Below are 23474 nucleotides of genomic sequence, written 5' to 3'. Positions count from 1 at the left end.
ATGCTACCATCCTAACATGTGCTCGATCCCAGACTTCTTCTACCATGTCTGACTCTACACGGAGGTCTTCGTTGTTCTAGTCTTCATTGAAGAGCTTGGTCCAAAGAGTTAGGGAGCCAATCTCTACGGGCACTATGGCTTCGGCCCCGTAGGTTAGACTGAAGGGTGTCTCTTCGGTGGCCATCCACAGAGTAGTCTTGTATGCCTAGAGTATGCTCGGAAATTCCTCGACCCACCTCTCCTTGGCCTAGTCTAGCCGGGTTTTTAGGCCATGCAATAAGGTTCGGTTGGTCACCTCAGTCTGCCCATTGCTCTGAGGTCGATGTACAATGGTGGTTCAGTGGTCAATATTCAGGATGGTGCAGAAGGCCTTGAACTTTTGATCAGTGAACTGCATCCCATTGTCTGTAATGAGAACCTGCGGAATACCGAACTGCCAATCTGATGCTGCTCAATCCAAGGTGGTCCACGAACTGAGGAGAGCAACCAGATAGTCCTTGCCAGTAGGGTGGAGCCAAGGTGGAAGGACAGAGCCACGCTTCAAGACATGTGATCAAGAAAGATGTCAGAGGCCTGAGGAGTTATCCCCGGGTAGGCACTCCGATGCTCAAGTCAGTAGGAGGTAGTAGAAGGTCAGGCCGAGCAACGAGAGTGATGGGCTGAGCAAAGAGAAAGTACAAGTGTTATAAGTTGGATCCCTTACCTTGATCATGGAATACCTTTTTATAGCCGAAGAGATGGGCTGAGCAAAGAGAAAGTACGGGTGTTAGAAGTTGGATCCCTTACCTTGAGCATGGATTACCTTTTTATAGCCAAAGATCCATTTCCTGATCGGACTGGGCTTTTGGGGTTGTCGGGATGAGGTTAGTCGCTGAGGTATTCGGGATAAAGTCCTAATTCCCGGTGGAGTTGTCTTCCTTACTCCTCTTTATCTGTAGTTACATTTATCCGCGTGACGTGTACCTGGCATGGCTGAGAGGATAAGATGGGGGGCCAAAGTAATAGTGTAGCCCGGCTTAGACCGCGGGGTCAATGTATACTACGGGGCTGGCTGAGCTATGCTGATGTGGCCAGACTGACTGGGCAGCCACGTGTCTCTCTGGACCAGCTCAACCATGACCGAACAGCCACTATCCAACTTTCCAACAACCAAGATCCCTCCACACCTTGCCCCCTTACTAATTAAAACTCTACTCTCACCGTTCACTACATCAATTAAAGCTATTAAATACCAACTATAGCTATTAAATATTTTCTCTTAATTTGCAAAAACAAGCAGGTTTATCAGCCTGCCTTCTCTAAAATTATTAAAAGTTTTTAGTCCAACACTTAACCCACAACTTTGAGTTGACATGGACAAATATTTAGGACACGATTCATGGGAACAGAGGTCTGGAATCAGAATCGGTCATTCTGATTCCAACTGTTTTTGATTAGGTGGAATTCGAATTCCACTCTCATTTCGGGTGGAATGGCATTCCCCCATTTGAGGGAGTGTTTATTCCCCCCTCTTCTCTTGGGAATAAAATTTCATTCCATCTTATTCCAATACCCATTTCGGTTCCTGCCGAAAACAAACAGATTATGAATTAATTGATTTTGATTTCGATTCTAATTCCAATTCCGACTATAAATCAAATCGACCTTTAGTTTTTTAAAACATTAAAGAAATTCTATGATAAACTGAATGTGTCAATTACAAATCATCACTATCTTTAATAATGAAAATAACAAACAATAACTAAAAACCACCTTAAAGTACAGTTTTCACATGTCATACAACATTCTCTTCCAATGTTGTAAGGGGCATATTTCTTATATTGCGACGATTAGGACAATGGCATGACCATTTTATGGAGACTTCGCGTGTATTTCCATCCTGAAGTACAGTCACCTGGGGTAGTCCATCTTGTTCTTGTTCCTTGCCCTCAAGGGCCTCAACTTTATGTGAAAATAATATTGAAGAAATAAAGAAAACAAAGAGAGCTGAAGCAGAACCTACTCCAGTGATAAGGTATATGCTACGAAGGCTGTAAAGGCGCAATCTAATTGATGTCACATTTGTAGAAGGTTCCAAACATGTTTCATGTCCAAAATATTTATTTTCAATTTTGTCCATCTCTTGGTTTTCTCTGACAACCAAAATTTGCTCAGACACAATAGGTATCATAGGGGAGTTTTTGGGAAATACCTATAAAAAGAATCAAGGGAGATGAGTTTTAGTAAAGAAAAACACATCCAAAAACAAGTAAATAAATTGCAGCAATGGAATCATTTGTCATGTTTATTGAAACATAGATCCTTGTGATTAAATACAGCATCAAAGTCTTATGTTCATATCTTTCTCTATCGAGAAGCTATGAAAGCTTTATTGTATATCACTCTTTCTTCTTTTAATAAATTTTTTTCTTTTGCCATTCTCAAAAAAAAAAAGTGTTGTTTATGATATATGAGTATGTTGGAGTAGTTTAAGATATTACCTAAGTGGGTGATCATTGTGATGACATGATCATTGTGATGACATTAGCCCCTTTATTAGACAAAGTGAATATCAAGGTTTACACTCTCTTCGATGGAAATCTAAAACTACCAGCAATGAATTTTAATTGTATTGAAATCTCTTTGCAAAATGCATTTATATTTATATTATATTATTTTATGAAAATGATTTGCAAAAGGATTTAATCCTAAGATTCATCTAATCAGAGGGTATAACACTACATTTTGTAGTTAAAGAAGAGGTCCATCCTTGTAAATAGTGTTTTAATTATTTAAGGTTGCGAAGTTAAAGGCAATAGACCATTATAGGACTGAAGCCTAATACACTTTATTTTATAGGAATTCATTATCCTTAGGCTTTATTTATTGGGCCTATATTGAACCCAATTTGATTGGCTCAGGGGTTCACTACCTATGTGCAATGAATTCAGCCCATGTGTTCCCAGACACGGGCTGAATCCATATGGACAGATATGAAACCTTTGTGGGTCCCATGCTACACATTATTCAAGCCTAATAATACTTTTAACGGTTACGTAAGTGAACCATTTAAGAAAACGATCCTTATCCCATTATTGGAGTATACTAGTTGCTTATTCCTCAAACCACCTTGAGGCTTACGCCTCGCCTCTCCAAGACTTAACAGCCCCACCTTCACCTTTAGCCTTTTAAAACCTTAGTTAGAATGTATTTTGTGTTTTTCATAGAGTATGACTTTCCAACTAGTGCTTTTAAACCAGTACAAAATCAATTTTTTGGTGGTTCTTTCCTTGAAGTGAATTGGTTCTTATTTTTTACTGCTTAAGTGCTACATTCTTCAGCATTATTATTATTATGATTATTGTAGTCTCAGGTAGTGAAACTAAGTCAAGTATAATGATACATCCAGATTTCATGGCTGTTCAAATGACTTTGGGTGCTACAAAATTATATACATTGGGAAAAATCATGTGTTGTAAATTTGACTACTTGGGGTAAATTAACATTTATTAAGGAGAATAAACTAGATTCAGGAGTTGTTGGGTATAATGATTGAGTACAAGAAAAAGAACAGATTATGGCATGTCATCGCAATGATATGGAGCCACATATTAGTATAAATTTTATGTTCATTGACACCACTAAAGATACCTTGGAGTATGGCTAACAATTATATTCTAGCCAAGATAACATAACAAGGATTTATCAATTATATTAGGAGTATTTTTAGTTATAGCACGGTGATAAGAGTGTGGAAGACTATTATACTCTCCTAAAGATTTTGTGTAATGAGCTAGATTCTTATAAGCTATTGTTAACTGATTTCAAAGTTCAACAATGACAAAGAGATCATTTGGATGCATCTAGATTCCTTTATGGACTGAGATCAGATTTTGATGTAATCCGTGCACTGATTTTAGGTAGTTATGACATACCCACATTATTGGAGGTCATTTCTAGAGTCAAGAAAGCTAATAGCCTACAAATGGATGGTTCACATGTTTAGGAGAGATCTACATTAGTCACAACTATAGGTGGTAGTGGTGCAATGAATGGTAGGGGTGGATCTACCAGAGGTGTCCATACAGTGAGAGGAGGTCAAGGTGGTGGTAGTTAGAGAGGAGAACATTAGAGGCCGTAGTACTGGTGGTCATGGTGTAGTGTAGGAATGTAGTTACTATGAGTGACAGGGACACGTGATTAATTTATGCTTCAATCTCCATGGCCCCCCATCTACTTGGGCCAATCCTGCTATAGTAAGAGAACATGGTTGTGTTACAGGTGATGACTCACTACTCTAAGTACTAGGAAGGATAAGAACATGGTCTCCATCACTAGGTAAGAGTATGAAAAGCTTCATCAATCTTTTTCTTCCACTTGTAATATAGTGACTCTTGCAAAATCAAGTACAACATGTCTTGTCCCATCATATAAGTCCTAGATTATTGATTTTGGAGCATCAGATCACATGGCCATGTCTCTAGATTTATTTATATCCTTATCCCCCCACCCTTAACCTCCTAATTTGTTACCATACTTGATGATACTACATCTATAGTTTCACGTACTAGTTATTGACTCAAATTTGACTTTACCTTCTATTTTATAATTCTTAAATTTCCTTTTAGCCTTATGTCAATTAGTAAGTTAACAAAATCTTTGAATTGCTCTATCCCATTCTTCCTTCTTAATATGTTATTCAAGACCTCGAGATGGGAATGATGATTGGTAGTGGGCATGAAGCTGAAAGATTGTACCATCTGGATAGTGGTGGTTCATAGAAAGCCCTCCATTCTTCTACTATACATTTACGGTGGCAATATTAATTGGGGCATCCATCACTTCCTACTTTCAAGAGTCTAGTCCTAGATGTAGTGTCTATTTGTGAGTTGTTACGTGAAGTTCGATAGTTTAGTATATACATCTCTATGTGTTGTTTGCTGTAACGGAAAAAAATAGAGCCTTGAATCTTTTTGAACTTGCTCATTCTAGTGATTAGAGTCCATCTCCAATTGAGTCTTATAATGGTTTCAAATATTTTGTCTCATTTGTTGATGATTTTTTTAAGGATAATTTAGATTTACTTAATGAAATCTCATATAGAAGTATTTGATATCTTTTTTTTTTTTCTTTTATGCTGAAATCAAGAATTAATATGGTGTTTCAATTAAATATTTCTGTTATGACAATTCAAAGAACATTTCTAATGTTTGTTTCATACATAATGTTACATGGAATTATGCATCATTCTTCTTGATCTTCTGCTCTACAACAAAATGGGGTAGCTAAGTGGAAGAAAAGGCATTTACTAGATGCTACATGGGATTCAAATGTTAGTTCCTAAGAAATATTGGAGTGATGTTGTTCTCACCTCTTGTTTCCTCATTAATTGAATGCCCCGTCAGTTCTAAGTGGTGATACCCTATTTTTTTCTTGCTTTTCCTTCTAAATTTCCATTTCCCTTGCTTCCCTTATGTCTTTGCATGTGTCTATTTTGTTCATCGCTTGGGTTCGAGTTTGGACAAATTGGATTTCCATGCTCTCAAATGTGTATCATGGGGTACTTTAACACTCAAGGGGTAAAAGTGTTATAGTCATTCTCCACACTACTCCTTTTTTCTTCCAAATGTGTTGCCTCTTATTTTTTTCCTTTACAAATTCATCTTTTACTTGTAATCTACCTCCTTTGCTTCATCTTCCAGTGGCAAAGGTGTCTTTACCATCTCCTACTATTGAAGTGTTTGTGTGATCACCGGTTAATAGTGTTAGACAGTTTTGTATGCCCTTAGTTTCAATCCGATTTGATGTACTTTTGATATTTAGTGTAAATAAATAAAGTGCATGTTTGATTCATATTGTTTGGTATAATTCTGTGTAAGACCCTAAAACTGGACACTTATTGAGGCTCGTGTTAGTTTTAAATGTTCATAGCCATTGGATAAGTCTGGGGAGATTTATCTTGCCAAGGCTGATACTAGTGTGCCACCAAGTGTAGGGATGGCCTATCTCGGCCACCAGGGTAAGACCCAAGGCATATGCAGTATGGGATTACTTGAATCCTTGAACCGGACCAGATTTCCAGTATTGCCCTGGACCTTGGAGACAGATGGGCAAAATTGGAAAATTACACCTGACCCCTAGACTCGATTATGACACTTCACTAGGTGTCGGATCGGGCTGTCTTTGATATGCCAATCAGTGAGATCCTTAGCGGGGATCAAAACCTGGGTATGCTGGGACAGTTTGAGAATTCATCTGAGTGGGTGATCATAGTGACAGGATCAGCCCCTTTGTCGGACAAAGGTAATGATCGGGAATGCACTCTCTCTGATGGAAACCAAACTACCGGTAGTTGATTTCAATCGTTGGAATTTTGTTTTGCATAATTAATATACATATATATATATATATATATATATATATATATATATTTGTACGGTTTCAAAATGTTTGCAAATGGTTTTAATTCCTGGGATCCATGTGAGTGGAGAGTGCGGCACTGTTCCTTGTAGCCGAGGGAGAGGTCTTCTCTTGTCGGGCAGTGCTTGATCATTAAGGGCTGAGAGGTTAAGTGTAAGACCATTTAGGATAGTACCTGATGGGCTAATCTTGCACCTGCCCACAGTCCCTGGGTTTTTATAAGATGGCTTGGCCTAAGGACCACTTAATGTAAGTACTGGGCCCATAGGGTCCATGTGATGGGCTCAGGGGTTCACTGAGCCTTTCAGTGAATTTGGTTGGGCCTTATAATAAAGGCTGAGCCGAACCCATGTGGCTGGTGTGTAGATCAATGCTTGGTTCTCACGCCATACAAAGAAGCCCAACTGGGCAGCAGATTGGAAACTAGTTAAGCACTGAACACTTAATGGGCCAAAAGCCCATTTTGAGTTGGGCTGATATGATCGCCCATCTATGGGGCGAATCTGGGATTAAAGTTAGCAAAATGATTGGGCCTTTGACCTGATCCACTATGGGAGACCAAATTCAAATCAGATTTGAATCTGGTAACCTCCTGATAAGATCAAGAGTAAGCTAACTTAATCTAAAGATAGGATTAAGATCATCCCCTATCTAAATACTGATTTGGAATGTGATAACTCCTAATTAGGAGGTTTCTTAATCAAGAAGAAAAGAAGAGAAACTCTAAGAGAGATCAATATCATATTTCGAACAGGGGTTTTTGTGCAAGCAAGAGAGCATCCTGCAAATTGAGATTGGATCTCATATAGACTCCAGAGAGAAGAGAAGCTATTCAACCATCTTCATCCCAAGAGTTCTCCTCCAGCCGCCGCCATCCTTTCTTACAAGATTCGATCTTTGAAGAAGAAAGAAATCAAGAAACTGTTTCTTGACATCAGCTTTGCAGAAAAGACTGAAAAAGATTTGGTGCTCAGAGTTTTCAGAGGATTCTTGCGAAGGATCCAGTGTGTAGGACGCACTCTGCTGGTTCCGTTGCACTTACAGTTGTGTCATCTTCAGCAGGAGTGGATCTTGGTGTCCTCTTTGGGCGTGAACACCAACTTTGAGAGATACTGCTTCTATGGATCAGGTATAATTCCTCAATTTCCTTTTGGTTCAGATCTAGTTCGATTATGGTTCAAGTAGGATCCTTGAATATTGTATTCTAAATTTAGGGAATATGATTCCCAGTTGGAAGAAGGTAGGAAAACTTTTGAAATTTGCCCACCCATTCCGCAACCTTCATGGATCCTACCATTCTTTCAAATAGTGTATACAGTATTGATGGAATCATATTTCAGCCTACTCTAGCATCTCCTCAACTATCATTCAAAGCTAAACCTTTCCATTGCTCTTCATACAGGTGTACATGCTTATATTAGACATCTTATTTTTTGTTATGTTTCCACTGCCCATTTATCTCTTCATATCAGAACTTTTTGTCTCTTCTTTCATCTATGATTATTCCTAGGTCAGTTCATGACATTATTCTTTCTCCTAAATGGAAGAGAGAGATGGATAATGAATTTCGTACTCTTTAATATAATTACACTTAGGATCTTACTCCTATTTCTCTTGAAAAGAAAGTAGTTGTTTGTCAATGTGTTTATAAGATTAATCACACACAGATGGTAGTGTAGAAAATTATAAGGCTCATTTGGTGGCAATATACACAGACCTACGGTGTTGATTATACTAGTACCTTTTCATTAGTGAATACAATAGGTTCAATTCATGTGATTATTTCTTTGGCTGCTCACTTTGATTGGCAGTTGCTTCAATTGGATGTGAAAAATACTTTCCTCCATTGTGCCCTAGAAGAGGATATGTATATGGGGTAACCTCTTGGGTATGGGTAGGAAGGAAAAGTGTGTTAGTTAAAAAAATTGATTTATGGATTGAAACAATCTCCAAAGAGCATGGTTTGGGAGATTTAGTAGTTATGTGCAATAGTTTAGGATGAAACAATGCATTGTTGATCACTCTAAGTTTAGTAAGGATATTGTGTCCAGGAAGATTGTCTTAGTAGTTTATGTTGATAGAATTATTATCACAAGAAGTGATGAACATGGTATTAGAGAGTTTAATCAAATTTTATAGAATCACTTTCAAACTAAGGACTTAGGGAACTTGAGGTATCCTTTGGGCATAAAAATAGCAAGGTTGAAGTATGAAATCTCTCTCTCTCTTACAAATGAAGTATGTGCTTGATTTGTTAGAAGAAACCAATCTATTAGAAGAAAAACTAATAGACACTCTTATAGATCTTAATGTAAAGATGTTTGACAGTGAGGGGAGTTTCTAACTAACACTAGATGGTACAAGAGACTTAGGGCATTTGAGGCATTTTTTTTGTGTATAGAAATAGCAAGGTCAAAGTATGAAGTCTCTCTCTCTCACACACAAAGGAAGTATGTTCTTGATTTATTGAAAGAAACCTATTTATTAGAATCAAAACCAATAAACACTCCTACAGATTTGAATGTGAAAATGTTTGATAATGAGGAAGAGCTTCTAGCTAACCGTAAATGGTACAAGAAACTAGTAGGGAAGGAAATTTATCTAACCATTGCATGGCTACACATTTTCTTCAATGTTGGATTATTGAGCTAGTTTATGTAGAACCCAAGGTGAGTCCATTACAAAGGCATTCTTAGAGTGCTATAGTATTTAAAAGGTGCCCCCCTAGGTCAAGGACTACTATATAAGAAAGTAGAACTTTTCCTTAGAAGGATATACAAATGTAGACTAGGCAAGATTAGTTACAAATGAAAAAGTCCATAACTGACTACATGCACGTTTCTGGTAGGGAACTTTATTACTTGAAAAAGTAAGGAGTGTAGTGGCTAGGATTAATACTACAACTTAGTATAGAGCCATGGCCCATGCCCATTGTGAGTTGATGTGGTAAAGCGGTTATTAAAATAAATAGGAGTGGCAATTTCAACTTCCACTAAGTTGTTTTGTGATAGCTAGGCTACCACTCATATCTCTCCGGATCTAGTGTTTCATGAAAGAACCAAATACATAGAAGTGGACTCACTTTCTGAAGAAAAAAGTTGTTAAAGGAGAATTTGTTACACCTTATGTGAAATTTGAAGATTTGTTAGCCAACATTTTCACCAAAGGATTAAGTCATGAACCAATGAAATACATTTCCAACAAGTTGGAGCTTTATGATATATAGGCTCCAACTTAAGGAGGAGTTTTAAATGTATTGTTAGGTATTAGGGTCTAATTGGTGATTGTTCTGTTTTCTTTGCTTTCTATCTATTTTTCCTTTATTCTATTAAGTTAGGGGCAGTATTGTAATTTTAGATTAATTATAATAGAAAAGAGAGTTGGGTGGCAATTAAATTTTCTTTTAGCTCTTTTTCTTTCAATCCTTCTTCTTCAACTTCTCATATTTTTCTTTTCTTCTTCTAATTTAAGTGTGATTGAATAATTTTAAGATTCATCCCATTATTTCATTAGTATTTTAGGCATGATAATAAGTATAAAATATTCTTTTTATATGTAAAATTTTTCTAATTTTCTAGGGACAAATTTCCTCCATATTCACATTTCTTTCTACATCATTTACAATGTTTGCTCAAGGGAAAAGAATTCAAAATTCATGAAGTAATAAACCAAAAAAAAAATAATAATAATTAACCATGAAGACATCCCTTTATTCTTTCTTTGGGTCCCCAAAAATTTGAAAGATAGACATCACCTTCACCCTTCTTCATCCACCTCCTTCAAAAATAAATGATCTCTACTAAGAAAAACTCTAATATGGGCTATTACTTTCAAGTTTATAGTCTTAGGTAAAGGAAAATGCAAGCAAGATCTCCCATCAGATTTTGGCTTGCCAAGAAATGATCGCATGATGTACAAACAATTGGGGCATCTTGGAAGAATAATATTGAACGAAGTTGGACCTGAATTCTTACATGGTTTAATTAGGCACTGTTCGAACATATGTGAGATTCCGTGCAATTGGAGATAGTACATTTTTGTAGGGTGTCACACCAACTATAGTCATTGAAGCATCTCGTTCTTATCTTATTTTGCAATTTCTACTCATTGCAAACAAGAAAATGTTGACCTACCCAAACTATCAGACTCTACATCTTTGCTCCATTGTGCACTTAGTTTTTTAATTTCCACTGGGTTTTTCTAAGTCATGGTAGAAAAACAACTGATTTAATTCGAAAGGGACAAGCTTGAGATTAAGATTTAGTATCACCCTGTGCTCCAGTGAAAGAGGTTATAGTAATTCAAAATTTTAAAGAATTATCATGGCAGGATACTTTTTGATGATTTGGTTAGACATAACTCTAACAAGGGAGGTCTTAGTCCAATTTGAATTGAGAGATGAAATTTTAGTATTTGTGAAAAATGACAAGGGAGGTTCAAGTTTTTACACCCTATCATTTATGAAGTAGAATGAATTATTCGTAGTCATTACTGAAACAATTATTTTAGATTATTTATGTTGGTTAGATTAGATTGAATTCACAAATTAAACAAAAACATATAAACTACTTTAAACATGTTAGCTTAAGAAAATGTAAGAACAAGAAACTTACAAAGCCAAACCCTCCTGTTTGAATAGTTGGTCCAGCTATAGTGAATTGGTTGCAGTACTTCTTTAGAAATACATTAATAACTGGAATATCATCCACAATTGCAGCAACACTTTTGTTTGATAAAGCTTGCGCATATTCAGTAGTTGTTGAAAGCATTTTAAGCTTTTCAACTGAGAATCCCTTCTCCTTCAAAAGATCACCCACATAAGACCCCTTTTGATATCCAACATAACTTCCTTCCTTGAGCAATGTATCAAGACTTGTAACGGTTGGTCGTAGATTGTCAACCGTTAAGATGGATGTTAGATTTGCATTATAGCTTGCCACAATGATGAACAATGAGAACATCCACAAGTATGTTACGAATCTAGAATAATTGGTTTGAAGATTTTCTTCTGTAAAATAATAAGCAAATTTATTAAATAGTATAATCTCTACAAGGCATAAGTATTAACAAAAGGAAACTTTTCACAACATACATACAAAGTATTTTAGAGTGGATTGGATGAAATAAAAGATGATAATAGGAGTAGCAAATGGATGGATTGGGTGCAGGTTGAAAAACAACCCATCCATCAATGACCCACATCCATTGATGAACAATACATTTTTATGTACATGGGTTGCAACCCAACCACCCACCCATTTGAATAATTAAGTTTATGTAAATAAATCTTTATTGAGGAAAAAATATTTAGTTTTTCTTATGTTTCCCCATGCCTTTATTTGGTTTGTGATAGACAAAAGCTGATATTCATTAAAAAGTTCGAGTAAGAAAGAAAATAGGAGGAAAGAGTGAAATAGATGAGAGAGGAATGAGAAAAACAAATGGTGAAAAAAGAAAATCCTGCAGCCACTATGGTTAGGGTTAAGGGGATGGGGGATGGGCTATCCCCCCCCCACCCCCACCCTTGATGTGTAGCCCCATGAAGACTAAAAAGGAAAGAGAGAGAGAGAGAGAGAGAGAGAGACTAGGAGGGGGATGGGAGAGTGAGGGATAGGAGAGAAAGAGAAAGAGAGAGTTTGCAAGAGATGAGAGAAAGAGAATTGGTGGGATCAAGGTGCCAACTAGTTGGTGAGGTCTCCAGTTGGTTATAGAAGAGACTTGGGATCAAATCCCGCCTACACCACGGTTGGGGGTTATGGATTAGAGGATGGGCTACTCCTCATTGTTTAGTTCCATGGAGCCAAAAAGAATTGATGACTAAGAAAGAATAAGTGGAGGTAGGGGGAGAGACAGTGCAAACGGAGGAAAAATCTATATGCACAGAAGGCATGGTACCGGAAAGGCTTTGAACAATCAAAGCCCCCCAATGGATTTTTATGAAAACCCACCCAATTGGTTAGTACTATATGGTTATAATCTCTTCTGGTATCATGGCTTTCTAGCATCATAGTCGAACCCAAAGAAGGTATAGGGAGGAGAGCAAGATGAGAGAGAATCCATTAGAGTAAAAAGAAACAAGAAAGAAAAAGGAGAGAAAATCATAAAAGATAAAAATGCGAGGGAGAGAGGAGAGAGAAAATATGGAATAGATAGGAGATATTTCTTTTTTTCGAAAGTAGGGAGGAGAGAAAATTGGAAATAGAAAAAAGAGGAGAGATAATAAAAAGTAAAAATATACAATATACATAACTTCTATAATTGACCATATGGATGCCCATGCATAACTCAACCTAATCCATTCAAAATAGGAGAGAAAATTGGAAGAGATAAAAATGTGAGGAGGGAGAGGGGAAAGAGAAAAGATGGAATAGGGAAGAGAGATTTGAAGTAGAAAGAGAGGAAAGGCAATTGCAATATGGATGTGCTTGATTAGGTTTCAGGTGGATGGTTGGGATGGGTCAGGTAGGCTGACAAAAGGACCACAAAAATGAAGATCTTCATATAAGGAAAATAAAAATGAAGCAATTGCAATATGGACATAAAAAACATTCATATGGTGTAAAACTAGTTGAGGGTTCCAAAGAAAAGATAAAGGAAATCCATTAAAGTACAGAAAGAATCTAGACATATATTGACAAAAAAACTTTGTCACATCCCCATTGTATTTCTTTCTGAAGAAATTATATTTATATAAAGTAGTTAAAGACAAACAAATATAGTAGTATGATATTCAACAATTCATTTTACATCAAAATGTTGTAATGCATTATGCAAGAATGGAGTTCATTAAATTTAAAAATAAAAGAAATAAAACAAACTAGTAAGTTTGTATAATTTTCCATTTAATAAAAACCCTTTAATTATAAAACAACTAAATATGAATCATCCACAAGCATCCTTAAAATGTAAAGTACTTATCATAGGATTCAACACTTGGAAAATTCAAAGGCTTTTACTTACTTTGTGCAAAAACTAACAAGGAGAAGGAGAAGTAAAGAACTTTTCCCAATTGTTGATATTTAGAGCCCTGAAACTCCGGATTCTGTTGATGCTCAAAGATCCATACTAATACTCCTTTCAAGAGGAAGAAAACAAGTGTAGTTAACCATAGTTGTGCTGTAAATGGCTTTAAGAACCACCATAAACCATTTGTATCACTCTCATGTTCTACCGGTACAATCATGCGAACTCCAGAACCAGCGTATGGTTGAGTGAACCCCACAAATTTTGATCTATTCGCTCTAATTGTTATGTCTCCTACTGCTGCATCGTAAGCCTGCTCTCTCGCTCCCATGAAAGAACCCAAAGAAGCAAATTAACAATTTGGTGTTGTTAACACATTAATAAATCTACTGAAGCAGTAGAACTATATTGAAGTCATATTCAGTAATCTTGCTAATGTTCAGAATTTGATGGCTTATATACCTTGTCTATTTCCAACATGGCAAGTAGAAGAGAAGAGAGTAAGTGAGAGAGAGAGAGAGAGAGAGAGACTTGGGTTTATATGATAAGATATTTGTAGATCAATTACCATAGAGTAGTTGATTATAAAGTTGACTAATTAGTTAGAGATTCTAAGATGGGAAAGATGGAGGGTTTTCCCTTGTAAGCTCTTTATCTAATCGTCAAACATAAGTCTAATTTAAATCAATGCATCAAGGGTATGGGATTACCTTGTTGAATACCTGATCTATCATAGTGTTGTATGAGTTTCCAAATTCAAATGGGACATACTTGTAACGATAGCTTAGCTTCTGCATAACAGCATCAAAAACTTCTATTGAGAATCCTGTGACACTACCATTCTCTTTGCAAGTCACATTAACGAATTCAGCAAACGAGGTATTACAAGGGACCGCGATCTTCAAAATTTTATCATCACTAGGACTTACTGTAGCTCCTTTCCTAAATGTTGCAGGAAAGTTGTTTACATGATTCTTTGTTGCATCTTCTGATCTCAAGCTCCGTGAAATTACAGACCTTGGGGATGAATACCTAGCTTTATAACTTGTACTTTTTGTCCAATTAACTATCTTAAATTTGGTGACATGCATTTTGGATGAATCCATAGTAGACCAAATGTTCTTTCTTGAATCATAATCACCTCTATCTACTGCATTTGCCATGACAAATAATGTATTATTTGCCCAAAGTGTTGCATAGATGTTGAGCTTCATTTTCTCCAAGTCTATTTCTTCCTTTTGAACTTGTGTTCTTTGTTGAGACTTCATTCCTACAACTCCTTCACTAGAACGGAAGAAAGAAGTGTCCTTATGGACCATAAGATCAGTAAGTCCAATACTAGTAGCAATCCATAAGTACCCAAGTTTCATCATTCCCAACTTCTCGACCTGCAAGAAGAAAGAAAAGCCAAGAGAATGAGAGAGATGGATGATGAAGACTCTTGTGCCGGTTCCTGCTATCATGTGCAAAGTATCTATAATTACTTCGGTTTTTGTGGCACAAGGCAAGATAATTCTTTGGCGTACTTGGACATCTATGTCACGAAGGGTATCAGTGAGATACCTAATTGCTACATCTCCACTTTTAGTGTCATCATGGATGATTGACACTTCTCTATGTTGAAATGCTTCAACAATGCTAGCAATTTCTTTAATGTAGGATGAGTTCCTTTTAGCAATTCGCACAAAGTAAGGAAAATGGATAGGTGAGAGGCTAAAATTGTGTGAAGAAAAGGAAATTATCGGTAATACGAACTTTGTTTCCCATGGCAACCAAGAAATCTTCTGGCCCAATAATGCCTTGCACTTTGACATCTTCTATTAAATCCACAGCTGCATTGAGAATAGAAATTTCGATCATTTGGTCAGTAAATTCTGCTCATCATCTGATGCCAAACTATCTAGTAGCATTCAGTGCAACATTACAACTTTAGATATGCAGAATTTATATCCCTATGTATTCATTCGTATTGTGAAATGTATTTCTACTGGGTTGGTTTGCCCATTAATCAAATCTAAAAATAGAAATATTGCAAATTAACAAACAACCATACAACCTATAATCTTAAGTTGTTATGTGAGGCATAGGCCCATCAATACCTTGTGCTAAATTTTAATTAATTATAATGGGGGTGATGAGGATCAAACAATAGACAACATGATATCAAGGAACCATTCAAATTAAAAGATTAAGTTCTTAGGTGAGGATCATGAATAGGTTTTTATTCTATATCACAAATCCAATAAAATATTATGAACCTTGTACTTATGGCAAACATCATAGATCACTCTATCAATTAGGTAAATCTTGGAAGGCAAATAAGCCATTACAGCTTGTGCAAGTAGATTTGTATAGTTCCATGTGTACCGCCTCTCTGGGTGGAAGTAGACACTTTCTACTATTTGCTGATGACTTCACTAAGATGACTTTGGTGTATCTTCTTTTAGAAAAATTTGATACTTTACATGTTTTTTACCAATTTAAAGCTTTTGTTGAGAATCAAATTGGCTTGATATTCACTTAAAATAGTGTACTGATAGAGGTGGTGAATTCACTACAATGAATTTATTAAGTCATACAAAAAGTCAGGAATCATAGAGAGTGTCAAGGAACAGACCAACAGAAGGCAGTTAATCAGTTTTACAAGAGGAGGCCACGTCAGCACAACTAACCATCCACTTGTAACAACTGTAACAGAAACAGTAACAGAAAGACAATCAATATTGTAAAACTATAAGAAATAGAGCAGAAAAGGAATAGGACATTGATTCTTTCAGCACTAAACTCTCTCTCTCTCTCTCTCTTTTTCCTCTCTCTTCTTCCAAGAATTCAGGAGGTTGGCCCCTCGATGAGCCTTGAGTTAGGTAGGTTCCTAACAATTTGGTATCAGAGCCAGTATGACCAACACAAGAAACACGTCAGTAGATACCCTAGTGGATCAGATGAAGGTAGAGATCCATCGAATGTCTTCAGATCTCAAAGAAATGAAGGAAGGCTTCATTGCTCTCCTCCTTTGACTGGAGCAGGAGGCAACGAACATCGACAGAGGAAGCCAAGAAGAGCGCAGCAATGAAAACAGCCGCAGAACAAGGGCGGCAACAAGAATAGCCAAAATCGACTTCTCCATCTTCTCAGGCGGCGACCTAACTCCCTAGATTTTCAGAGTCGAAAGGTATTTCGATTACCATGAAACATCAGGGCAAGATAGGGTAGCTCTGGCTTCCATGCATCTTGAAGGGGAAGCTATCCTCTAGTTTCAACGGTACTGAAGGGGGCACCCTCGTCAAACCTGGGCAGACATCACGGACTGTCCGTTTTGAATCATCTAGGTTCGAAGATCTTGATGAAAACTTGGCAAAGCTGCGGCAAGTGGGATCAGTAAAGGAATACCAGATGGAGTTCGAAAGGTTGGCCGTGAGAGTCCAAGGGTGGACGGAGAAGGAGTTGGTGGGAAGCTTTGTCGGTGGCCTAAAAGAAGAACTGCGACTGGAAGTGAAAGCGATGCAGCCCACTTCGATCATCAATGCAGCAACACTAGCCAGATTGTATGAGGACAAGTTCAGCCGAGCAAGAAAGATGTAGTGACCATGGGGTCCAGGACCAAGAAGGGAGCAAGAAAGGACGACAGCACTAGACAAGTAGGAAGGAGTACTGGGCCCAGGCCCACTGGTTCCTTTCAAATGGCTGACCTGGGCAGAGATGCAAGCCTGTAGAGACAAAGGTCTCTGTTACAACGGCGAAGAGAAATTTGGGTCGGGCCATCGCTGCAAGAAACAACAAGAATTTCTCCTCCAAACAGATGTCGAAGAGGAAGACGACATCACCGGTTGCAAAGAATCTAACCCAGCGTGGGAAATACAATCCAATGGCACGCCTGAAATATCCTTACAAGCCCTTATGGGACTTGCGTCCCCTCAGACAATGAGAGTTGCAGGGCTGATCCTAGGACGCCAAGTGTCAATCCTCATAGACAATGGAAATTCCCTTAACTTCATAACTCAAGTCTTGGTGGATAAAATGGGACTTTCGGTTCAACCAACAACGGCCTTTACAATTTATGTGGCCAATGGTAACAGTCTGTCTTGCAATAGCATTTGCATGGGCCTACCACTGAAGATTCAGGGTCATCAGTTTGCAGTGGACCTATATCCTCTCCATCTCAGTGGAGCGGACGTGATGCTAAGCATTCAATGGTTAAGACAGTTAGGACTCGTGGTCTGTGACTAAGCCCGTCTCACCATGGACTTCACATCAGGAAACTCTATAGTCCATCTACAAAGGCAAGCATGCAAGGGACCAAGGCCCATCAGTCTTGCAACACTGACAAAGCAAAGAGGAGATCCAGATCAGCCCATATTCATGCACATGGACTCAAATTGGATCAGTAGCTAACAACAGCCCAGATGGGCCGAGAGACTTCCAAAGCCGCCTACAACAACTCCTTCAACACTATGGCCATGTGTTCAAAGAACCCCAAGGACTGCCACCACACTGGGAGCATGACCACCGCATCCCCCTCATGCCAGGATCAGCCCCGACCAATTAAGACCCTACCAATACCCTTACTTTCAGAAATCTTAAATCGAGAAGCAAGTTCAAGATATGCTTAAGCAAGGGATAATATAGCCCAATCACAGCCCATTCTCTTCATTGGTACTATTAGTCAAGAAAAAGGATGGGACGTGGCAGTCTTGTATTGATTACAGAGCCCTTAACAGCATCACCATTAAAAACCGATTCCCGATACCAGTCATTGATGAGCTTCTTGATGAACTCAATCAAGCCACCATATTCTCAAAACTGGATTTACGAGCTGGGTATCATCAAATAAGGGTACATAGGGAGGATGTTCACAAAACAGCTTTCAGGACACATGATGGCTACTATGAGTTCTGGGTCATGCCATTTGGGCTGACCAATGCTCCAGCCACATTTCAAGCATTGATGAATAACATATTCCGGCCATATTTATGTAAGTTCATCCTTGTTTTCTTTGATGACATATTGGTCTACAGCCCTAATTGGGAGGAACATCTTAACCATCTGCAAGTCACCCTTGCAACACTTGAGGCCCACCAGCTGTTTGCTAAAGAGTCCAAGTGCTCCTTTGGACAAAACCAAGTTCACTACTTGGGACATGTTGTAGAAAAGGTGACTATAGCGGCTGACCCAGATAAAATCTCCAGTATAGTGGGTTGGCTGCAACCCAAATGTGTGAAAGAATTGATGGCCTTCTAAGGACTGTCCGGGTACTACCGCTGCTTCATCAAAAACTACAGCCTAATAGTTACACCATTGACCCAATTGCTGAAACAAGACGCTTTTCACTGGTCAAACCAGGCCCAACAAGCTTTTGAGCAATTAAAATAGGCAGTTGTGAGCCCTCCAACATTAGCACTGCCCGATTTCACAAAAGATTTCATCATTGAGTGTGATGCCTCCGGTCAAGGCGTTGGGGCTGTTCTCATGCAAGAGGGGCGACCACTAGCCTTTTTCAGCAAGGCCTTAACATCACAAAAGTTGGCCAAATCAGTTTATAAGCGAGAATTAATAGCAATAGTCTTAGCAGTCCAACGATGGTGATCCTACTTGATCGGTAGACGGTTCACAATTCCGATCGACCATCAAAGTCTGAAGTTCTTATTGGATCAATCAGTTCTATCCCCGGAACAGCAACACTGGATATCCAAGCTACTGGGGTATGACTACAGAATTGAATACAAAGCAGGGGCTACTAACCAAGTGGCAGACGCCCTCTCACGACACCCACAGTCATTTCAGTTACTAGTATCTTCCCTAACTTCTCCACTCCTAGAGCTACTGCGAAAAGAAGCCCAATCCCATAAGGAGTTACAGCAGTTGAAGGCCCAAGTATTGGCAAATCCCTCAGTGCACCCCGGGTACACAATTAAGAATGATCTACTCTTCTTCAAAGGACGCCTGGAAATCCCGACAGCCTTTGCTCATCTTAAGAATCTCCTAGAATTATTTCATGCCTCACCCACGGGTGGCCACTCCGACATCCTACGAACACAAAAGCACATCGCCACACAATTTCATTGGAAAGGCATGGGTACATCTATCCAGAACTTCATAGTCGGGTGTGTAGTATGCCAACAAAACAAGTCAGCCACTACAACACCAGCAGACCTCTTGCAACCACTCCCAATACCAACCCAAGTCTGGGATGATATATCAATGGATTTCATCACGGGATTGCCCATTTTTGTCGGCAAAACAGTTATCCTTGTGGTAGTAGATAGACTAACAAAATACAGTCATTTCCTACCTCTATCACACCCATTTACAACAGACAGGGACCCTATCTTTATGAGTCATTTCTGGGTTGAGCTTTTCCGCCTACATGGGGTTAAACTATTCAAATCAACTAGCTACCACCCCCAATCTGATGGATAGACAGAGGCAATTAACAAGAGTCTCGAAACATATCTAAGATTCTTCGCAGGAGATCGACCAAGACAATGGGTGAAATGGATCCACTTGGCCGAATGGTGGTACAACACCACTTTCCATAGCGTCGCGGGGATGACACCCTTCAGAGTTTTATATGGTCGGGACCCTCCCCCTCTATTTCCTTATGAAAAAGGAACCACCTCAGTAGCGGTCATTGAAGAATAGCTAACGCAACGGGATGAGGTGCTAAGGGAACTGAGACATCATCTCTTACAGGCACAACAATGGATGAAGCACACCTATGATAAACACCACAAGAATGTCCAATATGAAGAAGGTGATTGGGTGTTTCTCAAATTACAACTTTCAGGCAGATTTCAGTTGCAAGCCGACAGTGGAACAAACTTAGCCCGCGCTATTTTGGCCCATTTAAAATCCTGGAGAGAATAGGATCAGTGGCCTATAAACTGGACCTTCTGGAAACATCCAAACTGTACCATGTATTCCATATCTCTTTACTAAAGAAGGGGCCGAAGTTAGGAGTCATTACAAGTGTGACCCTTCCCATATTTTCAGAAGAAAGACAAGTGCAGACTGAGCCAACCCGCATCATTGATTTCAGATGGGTGCACAGGGGAGGCAGAATCATACCAGAGGCATTAGTTGTTTGGTCTAACCTTCCAGAAGAGGATGCAACCTGGGAATCCTACTTAGATCTTCAATAAAATTTTCCTACATTAGACCTTGAGGGCAAGGTCGCTCTAAAGGAATGGGAGATTATCAAGACTGCTGGAACAGACCAACAGAAGGTTGTTAATCAGTTAACAAGAGGAGGCCACGTCAGCACAACTAACCATCCACTTGTAACAACTGTAACAGAAACTGTAACAGAAAGACAATCAAGATTATAAAACTATAAGTAGTAGAGCAGAAAAGGAATAGGGCATTGATTCTTTCAGCATTAAACTCTCTCTCTCTCGCTCTCTCTCTCTCTCTCTCTCTCTCTCTCTTTCTCTCTTTTCCTCTCTCTTCATCCAAGAATTCAGGAGGTTGGCCCCTCGAAGAGCCCTGAGTTAGGCAGGTTCCTAACAAAGAGTTCATGGCAAGGTCCACCCCACAACAAAATAGAGTTGAAGAGTAGAAGAACTGGACTATAATTGAAGGTGCAAGGTATATGCTAAAAGAAAAAGGTCTTCCAAAGAATTTTTGGGCAGAGTAGTAGCAACAATGGTGTACCTACTTAATTAGTTTCCTACAAAAGTAGTGAAAGGAAAAATACCATATGAAATGTGGTATGGAAGGAAGCCAAGTGTAATCTATTTGAAGCTATATGGTTGCATAGCCTATGCAAATGTGTCGTCAAAAGTGAGGAGAAAAATAGATGGGAAAAGCACTAAATGCATTTTTATTGGTTATAGTGATGAAAAAAAGGTTATAGATCGTACAGTCCTGAAAATAAGAAAAAAAAAATTGTGAGTCGATATGTAACTTTTAATGAAGATGAGGCTTTGGGTTAGGAAGAAAGTAGGGAATCCTCTTATTGAAGAGGAAGATGTTGTTGTTGAGCCTCAAGGAGCACCATCGTAACAAGCCCACTTACATCTTCACCAATTGAATCTCTAGAATCATCTCCAAGATGGACAAGAAGTCTTGCTAATATCTATCAACATTGTGATTTTGCATGTTTTGCTTCAAAACCTACCTATTTTGAAGAAGAAACAAAAAGTAAAGAATGGGTTGAAACAATGAAAGAAGAGATAAAGTTCAATTAGAAAAGAAACAAAACTTGGAGTTTGGTTGATTTACCCATTGGAAAGGAAATTATTTGATTCAAATAGGTTTGAAAATCCACATTTAATGTTGATGGGTCTCTTCTAAAGCACAAGGCTCGATCAGTTGGAAAAGGGTACCTACAAATCCCCAATGTTAATTTTTCAAAACAATTATCTCCTATTACAAGAATTGATACCATTAGAATTGTTTTGGCCTTGATTCAGCTTCCTTGGATTGAAAAATTGACTCAACCCCATCTTGTGCTTGCTTGGATCGATTCTTAGACATCTTAGATCTCTTACTTCTACTAGTAGATGCCTCGTAATCAAGATGTAAGGGATGGTGGTTGGGAATGTTTACAAGGTGTTTTGTTTACTATATTGCGAGAAAGCTTTTTTTAAATTATTTTGAATCTTTGTTGTAACACTTTATACTTTGTTTTATTGCAATATGGTAATCTTATCACAAGAGAGTCCAGCAATCATCTATCTCTAAAATAGTTGTACTCCACACAATATATTAATACACTAGAAGATTATAAGTCTATGTAATCTAAATTCTCTAAGCTAATATTCATTCTCAGAGACTCAAACCACCAACATGTTAAACACCTCCCAAATTTCAAATGGCCCATCACAACGCTCTTCACTCTCTTCCTCTCTAGTTTTCGACATTCGACAATGGCAATCTAACATACACATAAGGTGCAAACTTGACTAGATTCATCGTTGGCACGTCCAAATGTCCACTTCAACAACTCCTGAGCACCTTACAAATCAACTCAGCCTGTATAGCAGGAACATTTATTGAGGAAAAATTATAAGAGATCAACGTCTCAAACCCAGTCGAGGAGAAGAAACCACTTTTCATTTCCATAAACCTAACTGAGATAGAGAAGCTAGAACTGACCAACCTATTAAGAGAGTTTAAGGACATTTTCACTTGGTCTTATAATGAGATGCCAGGATTCAACCATGGGCTAGTAGTCCATTCCTTGCACAAAGAACCCACAAGACATCTAGTAAAGCAACATTTGTGATGATAATTCCACCCCAACATGCAGCTTAAAATAAATGAAGAAATAGAGAAGCTATTGAAAGTAGGGTTTGTCAAGCTTATAACACATTCGTGATGGTTAGCCAATATTGTACTAGTGAAAATAAAAAGCGAACGGTTCAAGTGTTGGGTTGATTTCAGAGACCTCAATAAGGAATGCCTCAAAGATGAGTTCCCACTACTGAACATAGAGTTGTTATTAGACTCCATCGTGGGGAATGGGATGTCTATAGTGGATACAACCAAACACTCATGAAACTAAAGGCACGGCCATCTTAGACATTCCAGCATCAACCACAAAGTAGCAATTATAGACTTTCATTGGGAAGACATTTAGGAGATTCATCCCCAGTTTAGCCCTAGTAGAAAAACATTAATGGACTTGACCAAGAAGAATAGAGTCTTCAAAATGAAGGGGGATCATGAGAAAGCCTTCACTAGAATAAACAAAAGCCTTAACCAATGACAAACAATGAGTCCACCCATAGAGGGAAAGCCATTCTTCTTGTACATAACAACCAACCCCAAAGCCATAAGGTGCGTTCTGGCCCAAGAGAATGCGGAACAAGTAGAAAAACAATATAGTACGCCAATAAAGTACTAAGGGGAGCTGAATTGAACTACTCAAACATGGAGAAATAGCATTTAGCTTTACTTTTCATAGTTCAGAAGTTCAAACACTACATAGTAGGGCATGAAGCTCTCCTAGTAAGCAAAAGTGGCCCAATGAAGTACTTAATGGAGAGACCACCCTTGCCAAGGTGATTGGTTTGTTGGTTGATGTTAAGGGCCCGCGAATAGGATCTCGTCACAGGTCAGTCAACGGGAAAAACCTCTTGTTTCCCTTGTTCCTCTCTTTTATTGAGGAA

The 23474-nt window shown here is 38.4% G+C and overlaps 1 protein-coding gene across 5 annotated transcripts in view; it reads right to left on the bottom strand.

Moving 5' to 3' along the window:
- Window positions 1-1628: 1628 nt before the first annotated feature.
- LOC104586684 (glutamate receptor 2.9-like) overlaps window positions 1629-23474 on the bottom strand; it is a 30870-nt gene continuing 9024 nt past the window's right edge. For 2 of the 5 annotated variants that reach the window (XM_010243985.3, XM_088894019.1), the window contains exons 2-6: window positions 15118-15194; window positions 14073-14750; window positions 13360-13675; window positions 11013-11407; window positions 1629-2191 (exon numbers count right to left, since the gene is read on the bottom strand). In XM_010243985.3, coding sequence (XP_010242287.1) covers window positions 1775-2191; window positions 11013-11407; window positions 13360-13675; window positions 14073-14750; window positions 15118-15194 — 1883 coding nt within the window. In that variant the 3' untranslated portion in view covers window positions 1629-1774. The remainder of the gene's footprint in view (window positions 2192-11012; window positions 11408-13359; window positions 13676-14072; window positions 14751-15117; window positions 15195-23474) is intronic. The other 3 variants (XM_010243987.3, XM_088894018.1, XM_010243986.3) reach the window with 3 other exon arrangements.

The sequence above is a fragment of the Nelumbo nucifera genome, chromosome 8 (assembly GCF_055504915.1).
Source record: "Nelumbo nucifera cultivar China Antique chromosome 8, China Antique-T2T, whole genome shotgun sequence".
NCBI lineage: Eukaryota > Viridiplantae > Streptophyta > Magnoliopsida > Proteales > Nelumbonaceae > Nelumbo > Nelumbo nucifera.
This window is presented reverse-complemented; position numbering and strand designations above follow the sequence as displayed.